This window comes from Lolium perenne, chromosome 2, assembly GCF_019359855.2.
Source record: "Lolium perenne isolate Kyuss_39 chromosome 2, Kyuss_2.0, whole genome shotgun sequence".
Classification (NCBI taxonomy): Eukaryota; Viridiplantae; Streptophyta; class Magnoliopsida; order Poales; family Poaceae; genus Lolium; species Lolium perenne.
In genome coordinates this window covers 71,341,756-71,355,721 of record NC_067245.2, presented here as the reverse complement: position 1 = coordinate 71,355,721, position 13,966 = coordinate 71,341,756, and the positions used below count along the sequence as shown (strand labels likewise).

At 43.3% G+C, this 13,966-nt stretch overlaps 1 protein-coding gene across 2 annotated transcripts; it reads left to right on the top strand.

The window, feature by feature from the left end:
- Nucleotides 1-6,389: 6,389 nt before the first annotated feature.
- LOC127332906 (uncharacterized) lies at nt 6,390-13,902 on the top strand. 2 transcript variants are annotated; one of them, XM_051359238.2, is made up of 14 exons: nt 6,390-6,588; nt 8,138-8,340; nt 9,744-9,813; nt 9,976-10,172; nt 10,264-10,339; nt 10,430-10,504; nt 10,587-10,666; nt 10,798-10,924; nt 11,731-11,790; nt 12,443-12,493; nt 12,602-12,760; nt 13,107-13,239; nt 13,320-13,498; nt 13,619-13,902. In XM_051359238.2, the coding sequence occupies exons 2-13, from the start codon at nt 8,171-8,173 to the stop codon at nt 13,487-13,489; spliced, it is 1,368 nt and encodes a 455-aa protein (XP_051215198.1). In that variant the 5' UTR covers nt 6,390-6,588; nt 8,138-8,170; the 3' UTR covers nt 13,490-13,498; nt 13,619-13,902. The 2 variants fall into 2 exon arrangements, with proteins under 2 accessions (XP_051215198.1, XP_051215197.1); XM_051359237.2 differs by having other exon boundaries at nt 6,391-6,588; nt 13,320-13,902.
- The last annotated feature ends 64 nt before the right edge of the window (nt 13,903-13,966 follow it).

Here is a 13,966-nt window from a genome sequence, read left to right as displayed (position 1 = left end):
AGAGCGCGCTCGGTGGAGGGCAGCGACGGCGAGGAAGCTCGCGGAGGTGAAGGGCCATGGCGGGGCAGCTCGCCGTGGAGGAGGGCTGGAGGCCATGGAGAATCCCCGTGGGGCGGCTCGCTCACGGAGGTGGGAGCCGGCGGCGATGCGAGGTGGGAGCTGGGCGGCGAGGCGCTCGCGGAGATGGGAGCCGGCGGCGCTGCGCTCGCGGAGATCAAGCCGGCGGCGGGGGCGGCCATGTCCATCCACGCAAAAAGCTCCGCAGGATTTCCAAACAGAGATAAGGAAGCAGAGAAGATGGTGGGTCCCAGAGGACGCGTGGCGCACTGTTAAGGCGGAGGTTCGGAGCGCGCTGTGCCTCCGAGGGATAAGAAGCATTTTCCTTTAAATTTTCAACATTGTATCTACATATATATACACCAAATCAAACTTCAAAATTATGGGCATTGCCCACATGAAATGAACAACTTTGAGACTGACAAAAGTGTGCAGATGGACCTTGCTGAGCATTCGTGAATCCACCAAATAAACTAGAATCATGGGCAGAGCCTAGGCCCTCTAGCCCGGGCAGCCGTCAAGGCTTGCCGACGGAGGCGCTGCAACTCGTGTTACATGGCTAGTACAGCTATTTTGTCCATACCCTAGAAAAAAAACTGTTTTGTCCAAAAATATGCTCTTAGACATGTTTGACCAGACTTCAAATTCCTTTTGGATCGGCCACGACGTGCAATGGAGCTACTTTAGGTGGCTTTCATAAAACAAACAACAACAACAAAAGACATTGTTTTACAAGTATGAACATTTTAGGCCAGTAAGAAGAGCTTCCAAAGTCAGCGGGGAGGGGTTTAGCTTTCTGAATACGCAATAGCCTCATTTTTAACTATAAAATATTGGGCAAAAGCCACAACCAGAGCATCAATGTGTTTGCATAATAAAACATCACGAAACAGATTGAAAATCTACGGGTATTTGTGAAGTGAAAAAGACTAGGAGCTACTTTGAAATTATTGGCCGAATAGAAGCGTTCAAGTTGATCGATCCATAGTTAGTGATAGTGTCTCCGCCCAGACATAAAAACATATACATGAGTAGTAGGATCATCTCCACTCGATGGCCCCTATTCTACATCCGACTAATGGTCTTTGGGGGGCGTCGGCGACAGTCGCTGGTTAAAAAATTTATACCACCACCCAGCCCTAGCCCATATGTTGCATGTGCATGTGAGAGGAGAGAGGGAAAATTCGTGCATATGAAGTTGCATTAGGCCAACCATGTGAGGAGAGAGAATAAATTAGCACTTGCATCGGCGCCCAGCAGTCTCCCTATGGGCTAGGTTTCCATCAGGGACGCTGGATAGAATTATTAATTTAGGGAGGCTATGGGGGGGGGGGGGGGACCAGCTGAACAAGCTTTTTTTGTTGTTGTTGCCGGTGCTCCCCATTTTAGCTTTCTAACCATTTGAGGAGGCCGAGTGAAAATGCTCTAGTAATGGTAGTGTTGTTTTGCAAACATGAACATGTTGTCCATGTTATGCGGTTGAGAAGTCAGCCGAATAGGCTATCTGAATATAAAATGACCTCTCCTAGACTGGTACCCACGTCCACGGGGTCAAGTACTGCACGGGGTCAATGTGTTCTCTTTTTGGTAGTGTGCTTCTAAATTCTAATGCCTAGAATTATTCATACAAAGATTCGTGGAAATACCAAATGACTGATGTAGGTAGAGTTTTTATCGAACTAAGGCCCTTGTTTTCTTTGTTGGGTTTTTCAGGTGAAAAATGAGTTTTATTACTCAACAAGGGTTACAAGACAATCTTGCTCTAGGAACTGATTAACAACATCAGGTCCCCAGCCTAACTAAAGGAATGAACGCAATCAACTATTGCCAAATTTGGCAAGGTTATGACTAACCTGACCTGAGCTCGCTCTACCTTTACAAGATCAAAGACTCTCTCATGATCAACTAAAGTTAAAAGTTTAGAAACTAAATGCAGGAGGGAAGATCTATCCTGCAGTTCTCCTTGGCTGCAGCCATCATTTGAACACAATATGTGTCAACTATGATTGGTAAGTGACTATGAAGAAGTGCTACTTCCAATCCTTTGATACAAGCTCTAGTCTCAGCTTCCAAAGTCCTGCTGCAATGGTTGGCGGACCTAAAATTTTCATCAAGCCCAAACATACTGTAAAACTGGTTAAATCTAACTTGCGCCGCTGGCCGGAAATCCGGGCACGCACCCGGGCTTACAGACGGTTGGGTCCGCCACTAGGTTCAAGTATCGGCAAGAAGTAAATATAACTTGCCCCATGTCATCGCGGAGTGCCATACGTGACCCCGCCGTTTTATCACCATCATGGTAAGAGCCTTATTTCGATAATTTCACAAATCTTGGTGGTGGCTTGCACCATGGTATATCTCGGCGTTTAATTTTAGAAGTAACTTGTCTCGGCTTGGTTGTCTATGATATATGTTTTTTTTTCCCTTTGATCACCTCTTCTACAGATAAAGACCTAATACTTCTAATCATTTGTAAGTAACTGCATAGAAATCTTCTAGAACCTTCCACCGAAGGGAGCAATTTATCATGTGTAACTTCATTCCTTGCATACTAAGCTCTCCACGAGACCAGAAGTATGACATCAACATATAAATAGGACTATTTAGAAAACCGATTGAAACCAATAGGTTGGATCAAGAAGAAGATCTCCATGAGACGGGAGACACCACAGCGTCCTCATTGCCTCCCAAAGATTACAACCATGAGAACAATTATATAGTGCATGAGCCACATCCTTCTTATCTATGCCACAGATGTTGCATAAGCCAGTGACAAGGAAAGGACGACTTAGTTTGTTCTCCTCCGTGGCAAGTGAGTTAGTTAGTTGTCCAACCATTTTTTTTTTTTTAAATTTGTGGTGGTATACTCACCTTCCATATTTTGACTAGATCGGATTAACACCCTCAGGTCTGCCACTAGTAGCAGCAAACTTCCAGGGAATATCTTCTTGACTATTTCTGAGTGCGATTTTTTTAAAAAAATACGAACTATTTATTATTTTTCACAAATGATACATGTTTTCAAAAATTTCAAATTTGTGTCTCGATCGGCAAAATAGCTGCCGATCGGTGGACACATGGCCGATTAGGTCTGCTCGGCGCACTCACTGCCGACTACAGGCGACCCCAGGTCCCACCACTAGCCGACATCGTTGTCGGTCACGCATGGCCAGGAGTCAGTCACGTCGCTGCAGACAACCAGTCGGCGTCACGTCAGCCGATAAGCCGCAGAGAGGGAATAAATCATGTCGGACGCTAGCTCTTCCTCTCCTCTCCCCTTCTTTGCTCCTTCCAGCTCGAGTTCTCTTTCAGCAAACCCCCTATTTTGCCCCGATTTGAGCCTTTTTGCAGCAAAACTTCACCATTTAGCTAGTAGTAGCTAGGGAATCCCCGATCTACTGATGGGTTAGTGTTTATTGAGGAGAATTTGGCGGGCAAAAATTAGCGGGAAACAATTGGAGGGAACATTGGGCGTGAAGAATTTTGTAGACATTTAGTTAAGATACAATACTTCTGAATATAATACACACTGGTACACTACAATTGAAGTAAAAATACAACGCCAGACTAAAACTTAAACTAAGAGACAATGCTTCATTAAAAGAAAAGTAAGATACATCGCCATTGGTACATTAATCTAGTAGTCCTGAGTCCAGGTGCTTCCGGGTCTTGTCACCACTCCTTTCAACTGCTTCTGTCTCAACAACTCTTTCTCCGTATCTCTGCCTTTGCACCTCACGAGCCTTATTTGTAACCTGTTCCTTCGCAAATCTACGTGCAATTTCCTCCATCTTCCTTTGGTCCATTTCACGGTTCCGAGCTTATTGCGCCCTTAATTTTATGACTGATTTCTCTCGCTCCTCTTTCTCATGTGCAGCGGCCTTTTCGGCACGCCCCTCCACGAAAAACCGCTCCCATGCACATCGATGCCTATCCTCAATATTTTGCAGCACCCACGCTGGCTTCTCCTTATCAATCCAATGGTACCACTTGCAGAGGGGAGGATGAGACCACATCATAAATAAGCAAGTTCAAAAACCTTAGACATGATTTTTTTCTATTCAACATGCTTTCACAACATACCGGAGGCCTCATGGACGATGAACTTGCCCGGCGGGGTGAAGAGAAAGGCGGAAAACAGAGGCTGAAGGTTTTAGTTGCAAACAAGTAATCAACTATGATGCTAACTACTTTGTGCAGGAATCATGCACCACGCTGGCGGCGCTAGCCAATTGGCCGCCGCGTGGCTGATCATGTGCAACCGGCAGGCGGGTGGCCAATCGGACACGACATGGCCGATGAGCTCTGTCCACTGACAAAGAGTTAGACGCCAATCCGGCCGACGGCCTAATCGGCAGAGCCGTGGCCGGTCGGCGGCCGCTTGGCTGATGGAGTCATGCGTTTTATTTTATCTGAAAACACATATTATTGGTGGAAAAATTAATAAAAAACTCCTATTTTATTTAAAAAATCGCATCTCTGAGTTACGTAATTGCACATGTGGAGCAAACTTTCAGGGACAATGACAACGCTTCCCCTCTCATTCACCGGCAAACAAGCAACCCCTAGTGTTCAAGCTCAACCACCAGTTCACACGGCCCAGCCAACGACCCAAGTTAACAACCCCAACTAAATGTAGAGTACATGGTCTTGTGTTCGCCAGGCAAAAGTCCACAATTCTGTTCCGGGCCAACACTACCAGGAACGCACGCATGAGCATCCATCCTCCACCGCAGGCAGGCGGCACGGCACGGCGCTGCACCGCACGCCACGCCAAGGTGCCCCAAGACACGGACTAGCTGACATCCGGCGGCATCGATTCCCAAGAGATCCTATCTCGTACTGTATTTGTCCGCGCCGCGCCCAGGAATCCACGTCCCGTTCCCACTCCCACGGCGGCCGCCCTCGGTCTTTCCCATATTTTCTCCTCAACTTTTTTGAACATGTTTTGTCTCGTCCATTAGAAATTTGTCTCAACTCTCTTTAACTTTTGCTTCGGCTTGGTCTTGGCCCCCCCTTCTCTCGCCCTTATCCGCATCATCATCAAAAGTCAGCGGAGAGAGGGTACGTGAGAAGTGAGGGACGACTTCCAAAACCCATCTAGGTTCCGTCCCTCTTGTCCTCTTCTTCGAGATGTTTAAGCGGCAAATACATCTTGAAGGTAGAATAAGTTCTTCCCGCCTTACCCTCGCTTCGGTGGTGCTTCAACCTCCAACAGACAGCATGTGGAGTTGTGCGTCCCACAGACCGAAGCGCGCGGACCAATATACTTCTAGCCTAAATTTAGGCTGGGAGTGCGTCCGCCGTGGTGGACCCCAAGTGTGTTCTCCCTTGTTTGTCCGACAGTGAGAAGCCGCCCCACTCGTCTTCTACAGCTAGCCGCTGGTCTTCATCTAGATCGACGAGCACGCGTAGGCGGTGCAAACCCTAGTTTTAGCTAGGGATTTAGTTTATTTTTATGTCCTTTTTGTCATTTTCCAGCCGTATGTAAAATATGTTTAAGATATGAAGTATTAACGGAAAAAAGAACGTCTTGCATCGGTAGGTTCACCCTCGACCCAAACAGACCAAGTGACGTTTTTTTTTTGTATCTACGAACCGTCCAAACAAATCAAAATGGACACATCTAATGTTTAAAATAGGTTGGCTTAGATGCCCAGTTTCCAGATAAAAGCATGGTCTTTGGACGCACCGGGCGGAAATCGACCATCTTGTCTTGTACTCCGTCCTTGTCAAAATAAGACGCTTATAATTTTTTTTAATCAAAGTAAATATTTTAAAGTTTAAGTAATCATATAGGAAAAAGTATTAACATTTATAATTTCAAATTAATAGTGTTGGAATCACCATGAAATATATATTTTTATATCGTGTGGATTTGGTATTGCGGATGGCGATATCTTTTTGTATAATACAGTTGATCAAACTTTTAAAAGTTTGGTTTTGACCAAAAATCAACCGCTTGAACCTTAGCCAGGAAGGCACGCAAGTACGCGCGCAGCACGAACGAGCAGCGCAGTCCTCCTCTGGGTGCCCGGTTCGTCTCCACCGCAGGCAGGCGGCACGAAAGGTGCGGTGCGCGCACCAGGAGGATGCTGACGAGGTGGAGGTGACACCGATTCCGAATCTCGTAGTACTACCGTCCGCGGCCGAGCGGGGCCCGCCACCCGGACTTGACGTCCCGCTCGCTCCATTCCCACTTCCATGGCGGTTGGCGGGCCACCCTACCCTACAGTCTCTCTGCTCATCTTTATTTATTACAGTAACTTTTTGTATTAGAAAGAGAATTTCCCTTGTCGTCATCTCCTTTACGTTCCCTCTTTAATATCTCCCTCCCCGCACGCCCGCCGTCCGTCCGACGTACCCTTTCCCTTTCGCGTCGCCGTCGACACCGGCCTTCTTCCTCCACCCACGGAACGTCTCTCCCCTCCCCGTCCCCGCGCCGGCTTCCGACCTCTCCCGGCAACGCCAAGCCCCTTTCCACACGCGCGCGCGCGCAAGGGCGGCCGGCCATCCGCGCCGCGGCTGCTGGTGAGGCCTCCTGCAATTAATTTCTTCCTTTTTCTCGTCAGAATCGAAGAACTTGTGTAGCCTCTGTTTGATCGGTTGCTGGGCCCGTCTCGCGCCAACAGGGAGAATTCGTCGATGGGCTAGATAGATAGAAATCTTGGTAGTGTACAGTACTTCTATTTGTTCTTCTTCAGGCTTTGTTCAGTTCGCTTCACTGTATTTATTAATCCGTACATACATGCTGCTCCGGTGGGCCCGGCCGAGGCTCCACAGAATCTCATGGATGTTTCGTGTACTCGACTAGAGTAGAAGATTCACTGCGACATATTTATTTTTCGAATGCGATTAGAGTACTGTTTGGGCAACCAGGCAGGATGTGTTGTCTGAAGGTGCTGCATATGCGGGAATCCTCTCCTGGATTAACAGAGGGAAAGGGGCGATGAGCTGGTTGCTGACATCAAGTCGAATATTATTCGTTTCCTTAACTCGGATCTTGTCTTGTTCTACTGGGTCATTCCATTTCAGTTTCCATCATAAGAACTGGAGCCGCTTGCTTGCTTTGCTTGCTTTAGTTGATGATGCTGGCAGGGCTCGGTTTCTTTGATTCAGAGGATAATTTTGGGTAGCTTTTGTCTATTGAAATCTTTGTAGACGACTATTGAGATTATTTGAGCAACGGGTTGCTACCTCAAATCTCTCTAGGCAACTATTGACGCCATGCATCTAATTCTAAGCTCACCGTCAGTCGGATCGTATTTACTTCGAAAGATAATCTAAGCTGTATTGTCTATTGGAATCGAATGATTTGTACCATAACTCTTCCCGTCCTTTCAAAGATGCTAACTAGTTTACAATCTTTTAACCAAAAGGTTTTTTACTTGATATACTTACTCCACAACGAACAAATCCGATAGGAACTTTCAGTTTGTCCCGTGAGATCTTGAATCCTTGCATTGGTTATGCCATATTTCTGCCCATTCTTTCAGAGATGCTACTAGCGAGATTATGCTACTTGATATATTTACCCCACAATGAAGAAATTCCTAAGTTTGTCTCCTGAAACCTTCGTGTGTGTGCTTGCACTAGTAGGAGGTTCGATGCATCCCATCTATGTTCAAACTAATTAAATGTCAACTCTTTTATTCAGTCCAAAAAAATGGAAGACATCCCAACATTCACTCTTAACATTGTTCATATCTTGTATATATTGCTGAATAACATTACAACTGAAGAATCCCTTGCTCATTTGATAAGCCTTGAAGCCTTCCACCGAGTACCACACGCACCATCTGTTTTGTTGTCTGTGAGTGAGTGACCGAGTGTTGGCATCTTGTAAAAATTGCAATTATCTGGTCATATAACTGCATATTTTTTACTTTATTGATCCAAATGTACACTAATTTTTGTTTATTAACCTGAGCAGTTTATTCTCCAGAACGGCATGCAAACATTTTAACTTACCTTGAAACTCACAAAAACCAACCTTGGAGTACAACTCTGTTTCTTGTAAGTGGGGAGAGATAGCGGGTTAGTCACATACTGGATTAACAAGTTTTCTTTTGTGATGTAGGTGATACTCTTCTAGTCTTGGTGACGGTGAATAATGGTTAAGATGATGGATAGTGAACCATCAAATGAACTACAATGGGACGAGCCATTAGGGAGAGTGCCAATACTTTCCTATGGTTCTGGGCATATGCTGAATGATATCACATCATCTTGTTGGTTCACATATTTGCTGGTATTCTTGACTGATTTAGGGCTTAGTCCAAGGTATGTACTAGGACTTGCTACTGTAAATTATTAGGATATATGTTCTTCCACATGTTTCTATGGCATATTGAATGAAGAAAAATTTGTAGTCTTTTTTTCACAGTAGTTTTAATTCCATATCCACTCTATCCAACGAGCAATTCCGTAAATGCATCAAATGTAAGTTGCAATGAACTTGAGGACGTCTTAGATATGATGCTATAAATTTTCATTTAATGCATTGCACATTTTTTACTTAGTATCTGCTGTTCTTTTTTATTTATTATTTTATTATGATTTTTTAACAATGACATCTTAAAGACTTCCATCCGCACCATGTTCCAAGAGACTAATTAGGAAATGAAAGAAGTTAACTTCATATCTTTTTTTTCTTAAACACTCGGATAAGGAAAATATGTATTTACTGGATGAAAATATTTTTTTCTCGAACACATGCCAAAGCATGCGTCATTATATATTAGAAGAAGCCGTCGAGAAGACGGGAGCATACAAGAGTAGCAAAGCTACCAAAAACGAAAAGAAGAGAAAGCAAAAAAGGAAAAAGGAAAAGAGATCCAAGACATCTCAGCGGCCCTCTCTGCTGATGGCATTATTCAGTTCCTCCACCTGGTCGATTTGCTTCAAGCCCAACAAGTCAACGCTGACAGCGAGGATACGTTTGTCTGGCACTTATCCTCTTCTGGGGAATACTCTTCCAAATCCGCTTACAGAGCCTTCTTTGAGGGGACAACTATCTCACCACACCACAGTGCAATCTGGACCTGCTGGGCACCCCTCAAATGCAAGGTTTTTGCCTGGCTTGCCACCTTGGATCGATGTTGGACCAATCAACGGAGGTTGCGCCACGGGCTGACTGACAATGACACCTGCGCGCTTTGTGATCAAGAGCCTGAATCTATTTCTCACCTCATGCTGCAATGCTCCTTCTCACAACAAATATGGTATGATATCTGCAGTAAGCTCAACCTTCTGCCATGTATGCCAGTTGGCAACGCCGAGTTCAGCATTTGGTTCGCCGCAGCTGCCGCCAACGCTCAGCCAGCCCTGCAGAAGGGTGCTAAATCCATCATCATCCTTACTCTCTGGAGATTATGGAAGACGAGGAACGATGCTATCTTCAAAAATCTGGCCCCCAACAGACTCGCCTTAGTTCAGTCGATCCTAGATGAAGCCTGTCAATGGTCGTTAGCCGGTGCTAAGGCGCTACGTCAGTTACCTTTACATGCTAGACCCCCTGATGTTAGCCTTGATGAGGAACTCTAGGTCTAACTAAGTTAGCACTGGATGATAATATTAGGTTCACCTATTGAAAAGTAGTTTGCCTTCGATGTTCAAAATGCATGATCTATTACTTGTAGCTTTAAAATTCTTTTACACACTTCATATTTTGTTTACCTTCACAGAGATGCTGCTGTTGTCATGCTTTCTGGTCAATTGGCGGATGGCTTTGCAACAATCTTTGTTGGTGAACTGGTATGAGCCAAAATTGAGCAACATTATAGCATTGCTATAAGTTTCTGATATAATATTATTTTGATTGTGTCTCTTGTTTTTTGGGAGGCATGTTACGTTCCTCTACATTTTACCCTGTATTACTCCGATGTAGATACATAAATGTATCATTTTTTATTTCAGATTGATCGTTTTGGGCATTTCAAACTGTGGCATGCAGGAGGATCTATTCTAGTAGCAATTTCCTTCTCATCTGTTTTCGGTAGTTGTTTGCCTTGCAAACTCACGGGGACTAACTCAACTACTCTGGAGACTGTTGGATACAGCACATTTGCCGCTATCTTTAATGTTGGTTGGGCAGTTACTCAAGTTGCTCACATGTAATGCTCCTTTTCCTGCACTACTCATGTGCATGCTTTTTCTTGTGATTTCAGCATTTCACCTGCGTATATCTTTTATATATTTTCCAAGGTCAATGGTGAACTGCATGACATCAAACCCAACAAGTAGGGTTGCACTAGTGAGCTGTCGCAATGCCTTCACGATGGTTAGAACAATTCACTCTGCCTTGATTCTACCGTATTCAGGTATTAAAATAACTGCCTCTGACTTTGTTCATTTTCCATGCTTATGCCAGATTGCAAATCTTAGCTTGTATGGCATTGCTTTGTTGATGTTTAGTCTACTGCAGTCAGTGAGCGTAATAGTTCAGGTACTTTCTTTTGCTAAGTAATGGACTATTATTTATGCAAGCTTGTGGATTTATCTCACATTTCTCCAAACCTGTTTGTCAGTACCGGTGGATAGCGTATGCATCTATTTCCCTCGGATCTTGTTTTGTTGCCGTGTTCTTGATTGGAACAAAAGAACCAGGGTAAGGTGAAAACCTTATTAGCACATCTGGGTTATGAAGTTAACACTGTCCTCTTTTGAAATGCTCTTAATTTCCACTATGTTTTTCCTCTGGTCTAATTAGCGACTTTTGAATAAATTTTGTGTCGATAGGTTAAACCAATCTTGTCAGAATAAGAGCCTCTCCAGAATTTCATGGGCGCACTGGTTCAAGAAAGTGCTGTACTTCCAAGTTGCCCTTGTCTACATGTTCACTAGATTGGTGACCAATGTTTCACAGGTATCTAGTTATCTTCGCTATGTGATTATGAAACGGAAATCACCTGTGTTTATTCCATTTCTTTGCTGCCTTCTATTTTTACGTACTAATTTGCATGGCTTAGATTATTGTATGCTGAATGCTAAGGTACAGGAAATATCGTGCTGATTAAGATATATCACTCGGAGTAGACTGCCATGGTGAAACATAGCTAATTTTCTAGCATGAAATTCCATTTTCACACATTGTTCATCAAACAGCATTGTGGTTTATTGTAGCATGAAATCTTGGCCAGTTCATTCTTACATCTGGTGTTACACATTACATGCATTCCATGTTTTTTTACCATCTTTTTGTGTGCTGTAACTATCTTATTATTACACTGGTTTTGGTTTATGTAAGATAACGTTAAAATGTACTGGCATGACAAAGATAGGAAATATCACTAGACATTAGAATATCAGTATACCTACATGTATTACAGTAGCTGAGCATAGCTCAGCTGGTTGAAGGAGTGGATGATCTCACCACCCAGGCCTGACTCCTCTTCTGCTCGAATTTTGGTCCCTTTTTTCTGTAAAGAGAAGATACCTAGTTCTTCCTAGGTATTATTATCTTCTTAAAAATATAATATGGCCATGGAGGCATGGATAGATTGATCAAATACACAGAAAAGATAAAAAATAATTATGGTGGTGTGCGCATTGTTTCTTTATATATTGATTGCAGTACTTTATTTTCACTATGTGTTGACTATCCCCCTAATGCTTTGAAGTTCGACTTTAACCTGATAGTAGATAATTTAAGTTTGTTTTGTATTTGATCAGGCATTTCTTGCTTTCTATGTGATAAACGATCTGGGAATGCACCAATCTTCCAAAGCATTGGTAATTCTTTTCTCCCCTTGTGATGCATATTATATTGCACGGTGTCCAAATGCCTGAATTAAAAAATCAATTAAGCATGCTTGGGTGAGAGTAGTACTAGGATTGGTGACCTCCCGGGAAGTCCTGGTGCTGCATCCCTCATTTTGTTTGTTGCGTCTTGTGTGGATAGCATCTAGGCCGAGGGTTGTTCAGCGACGTCGATTGTAATATCTCCCTGGTGGCTGTTGATTGTGGTCTTGTCTTGAAGGTTCGGTTGAGGCTTTGAGGGTTCGCTTGTTTCACCATAGTCTTAGGCCTGTAACTATACTCTTTTTATCAATGCATTTGGATGTGAGCTTTGCGTTTTCTCGAAAGAAAATCAATAGAACTGAAGATGTAGATGGTACCACAATTTTCACAACCTAAAGTAGCTGAAGCGCTCTGCAATTAGTAAGCGTGCTTTGCATGAATTCCATTAGTACTTTCCAGTAAGGCACTGCAATGTTTAGTCTTGTTATAATCTGAATGTTAAAAGTGATACTTGTTAGTGTTATCTCCTTTTGTCATTTAGATCTGAGGTCCCTTTCATACTGTGGTTCAACTTAGATAATTTCTCGCTAGAGAATTGAATTCCTATGAATTGATTTTTTTGTTTGCCCATTTTGTTTTTCAGGTACCTGCTATTATATATGTCTGCAGCTTGATGGTATCTGTCATGTTACAGGTCTGACTATCTTCTGAGATTTCAGTTTATCTTTTTTCTTCCTCAACTCAACAGGGAGCTCATTTCTTTAGAGAAAAAGGAACTCAATTGCATTTCTATTGTTTATAGGAGACAAGATGGTCTAGTTGGCGTCTAAAAACTTATTTCTCGGCTGGAGCAATGCTTTGGATATTGTCCGGTGTTGGAATTATTCTTTTACCAAGCAGAATGCACAACTTGATGTATGCCCTCTCAATCACAATAGGAGCTGCCAATGCATTGATGACGGTATGTTCTTAGCTTTGATTCAGTTTTAAAGGTCTGATGATATAACATACCTATGTAGAACTTCATGGTAAAAATCCCTATGTCTTTGGCTTAGAAGTGTATGTTTGATGTAGTTATTAACCGTGAATGCTTGCACAACACATTGACATGTATATCCATTTGCCGTGAAGGCTTGTACAACTCATTGAAATTTATATCCGTTTGGTATATGATTTGCTGCAAGCATTTCATAGCCATCTTGAAGATTTGTGATTGAACCTGTCTACAGTTCGATATGCATAATCATTCCATGGGCAGTGTTCACTTTCCACAATTCTTATCGTTTTGGTTTATGCCTTCATCACAGGTCACAAGTATCAGCATGGAAGGTGTTTTAGTAGGAGAAGATCTAAATGGTTGTGCTTTTGTGTATGGCTCATTAAGTTTTGTTGACAAAGTGTCATGCGGCATAGCTTTGTATATTCTCGAGTCCTATCAAGGTAATGTGTGTTACTTAGTAGTAGTAGTGAATTTGATAACTCTAGTAGTACAATCAGAGTTCTAACTTTCTGCATGGCAGGAAGTACCAAGATCAGTGCGAATCAAGATTTGGCATATGGCTACTCCGTTACGCGACTTGGTTTGGGGCTAGTTCCAGCTGTCTGTTCGCTGCTTTCAGCCATAGTAGCTTATACCATGGACCTCCCTGACACTCGGCGAAGACCTCTCCTGACGCCTCTTCTGGCATAACTCTTGCTGGTAGCACGACTCTTTTTCATCATCCATCATGTACATGTTCAGTGGAGCTGCTAATAACCTTATAGGGCACGTGGGGAAACAAATTCAGAGAAATGATCAATTCACTTATATATTGTACAGGCTGGCTAAAATTTAGACGACCAGAGAAGTAGAGAACTGAAGGGTGCTCAGCAGGTCGTTGAGTGTCCAAATTAGCTGCTGATGGCCATACTTAACTATGTAAATTGATATCTAATACCTTTTAAACTGTAAATATAGCCTAGTCACATTGTTCAGAACAGGGCAAAGCCTGTATAGGATGTGTTTTGGATGACTGGTTTCATCCTAATTTTCATGTCTGTACTAGTGACCGGAACAACCTTGCTTTTCTATCGTGTGATGTTTTTGTACATTTTGACTGATCATTGTGCGGTTGGTTTCAGCCCTCATACAAACCTAGGTTGTTAACTAAAGTACCTGAGCGTTTGC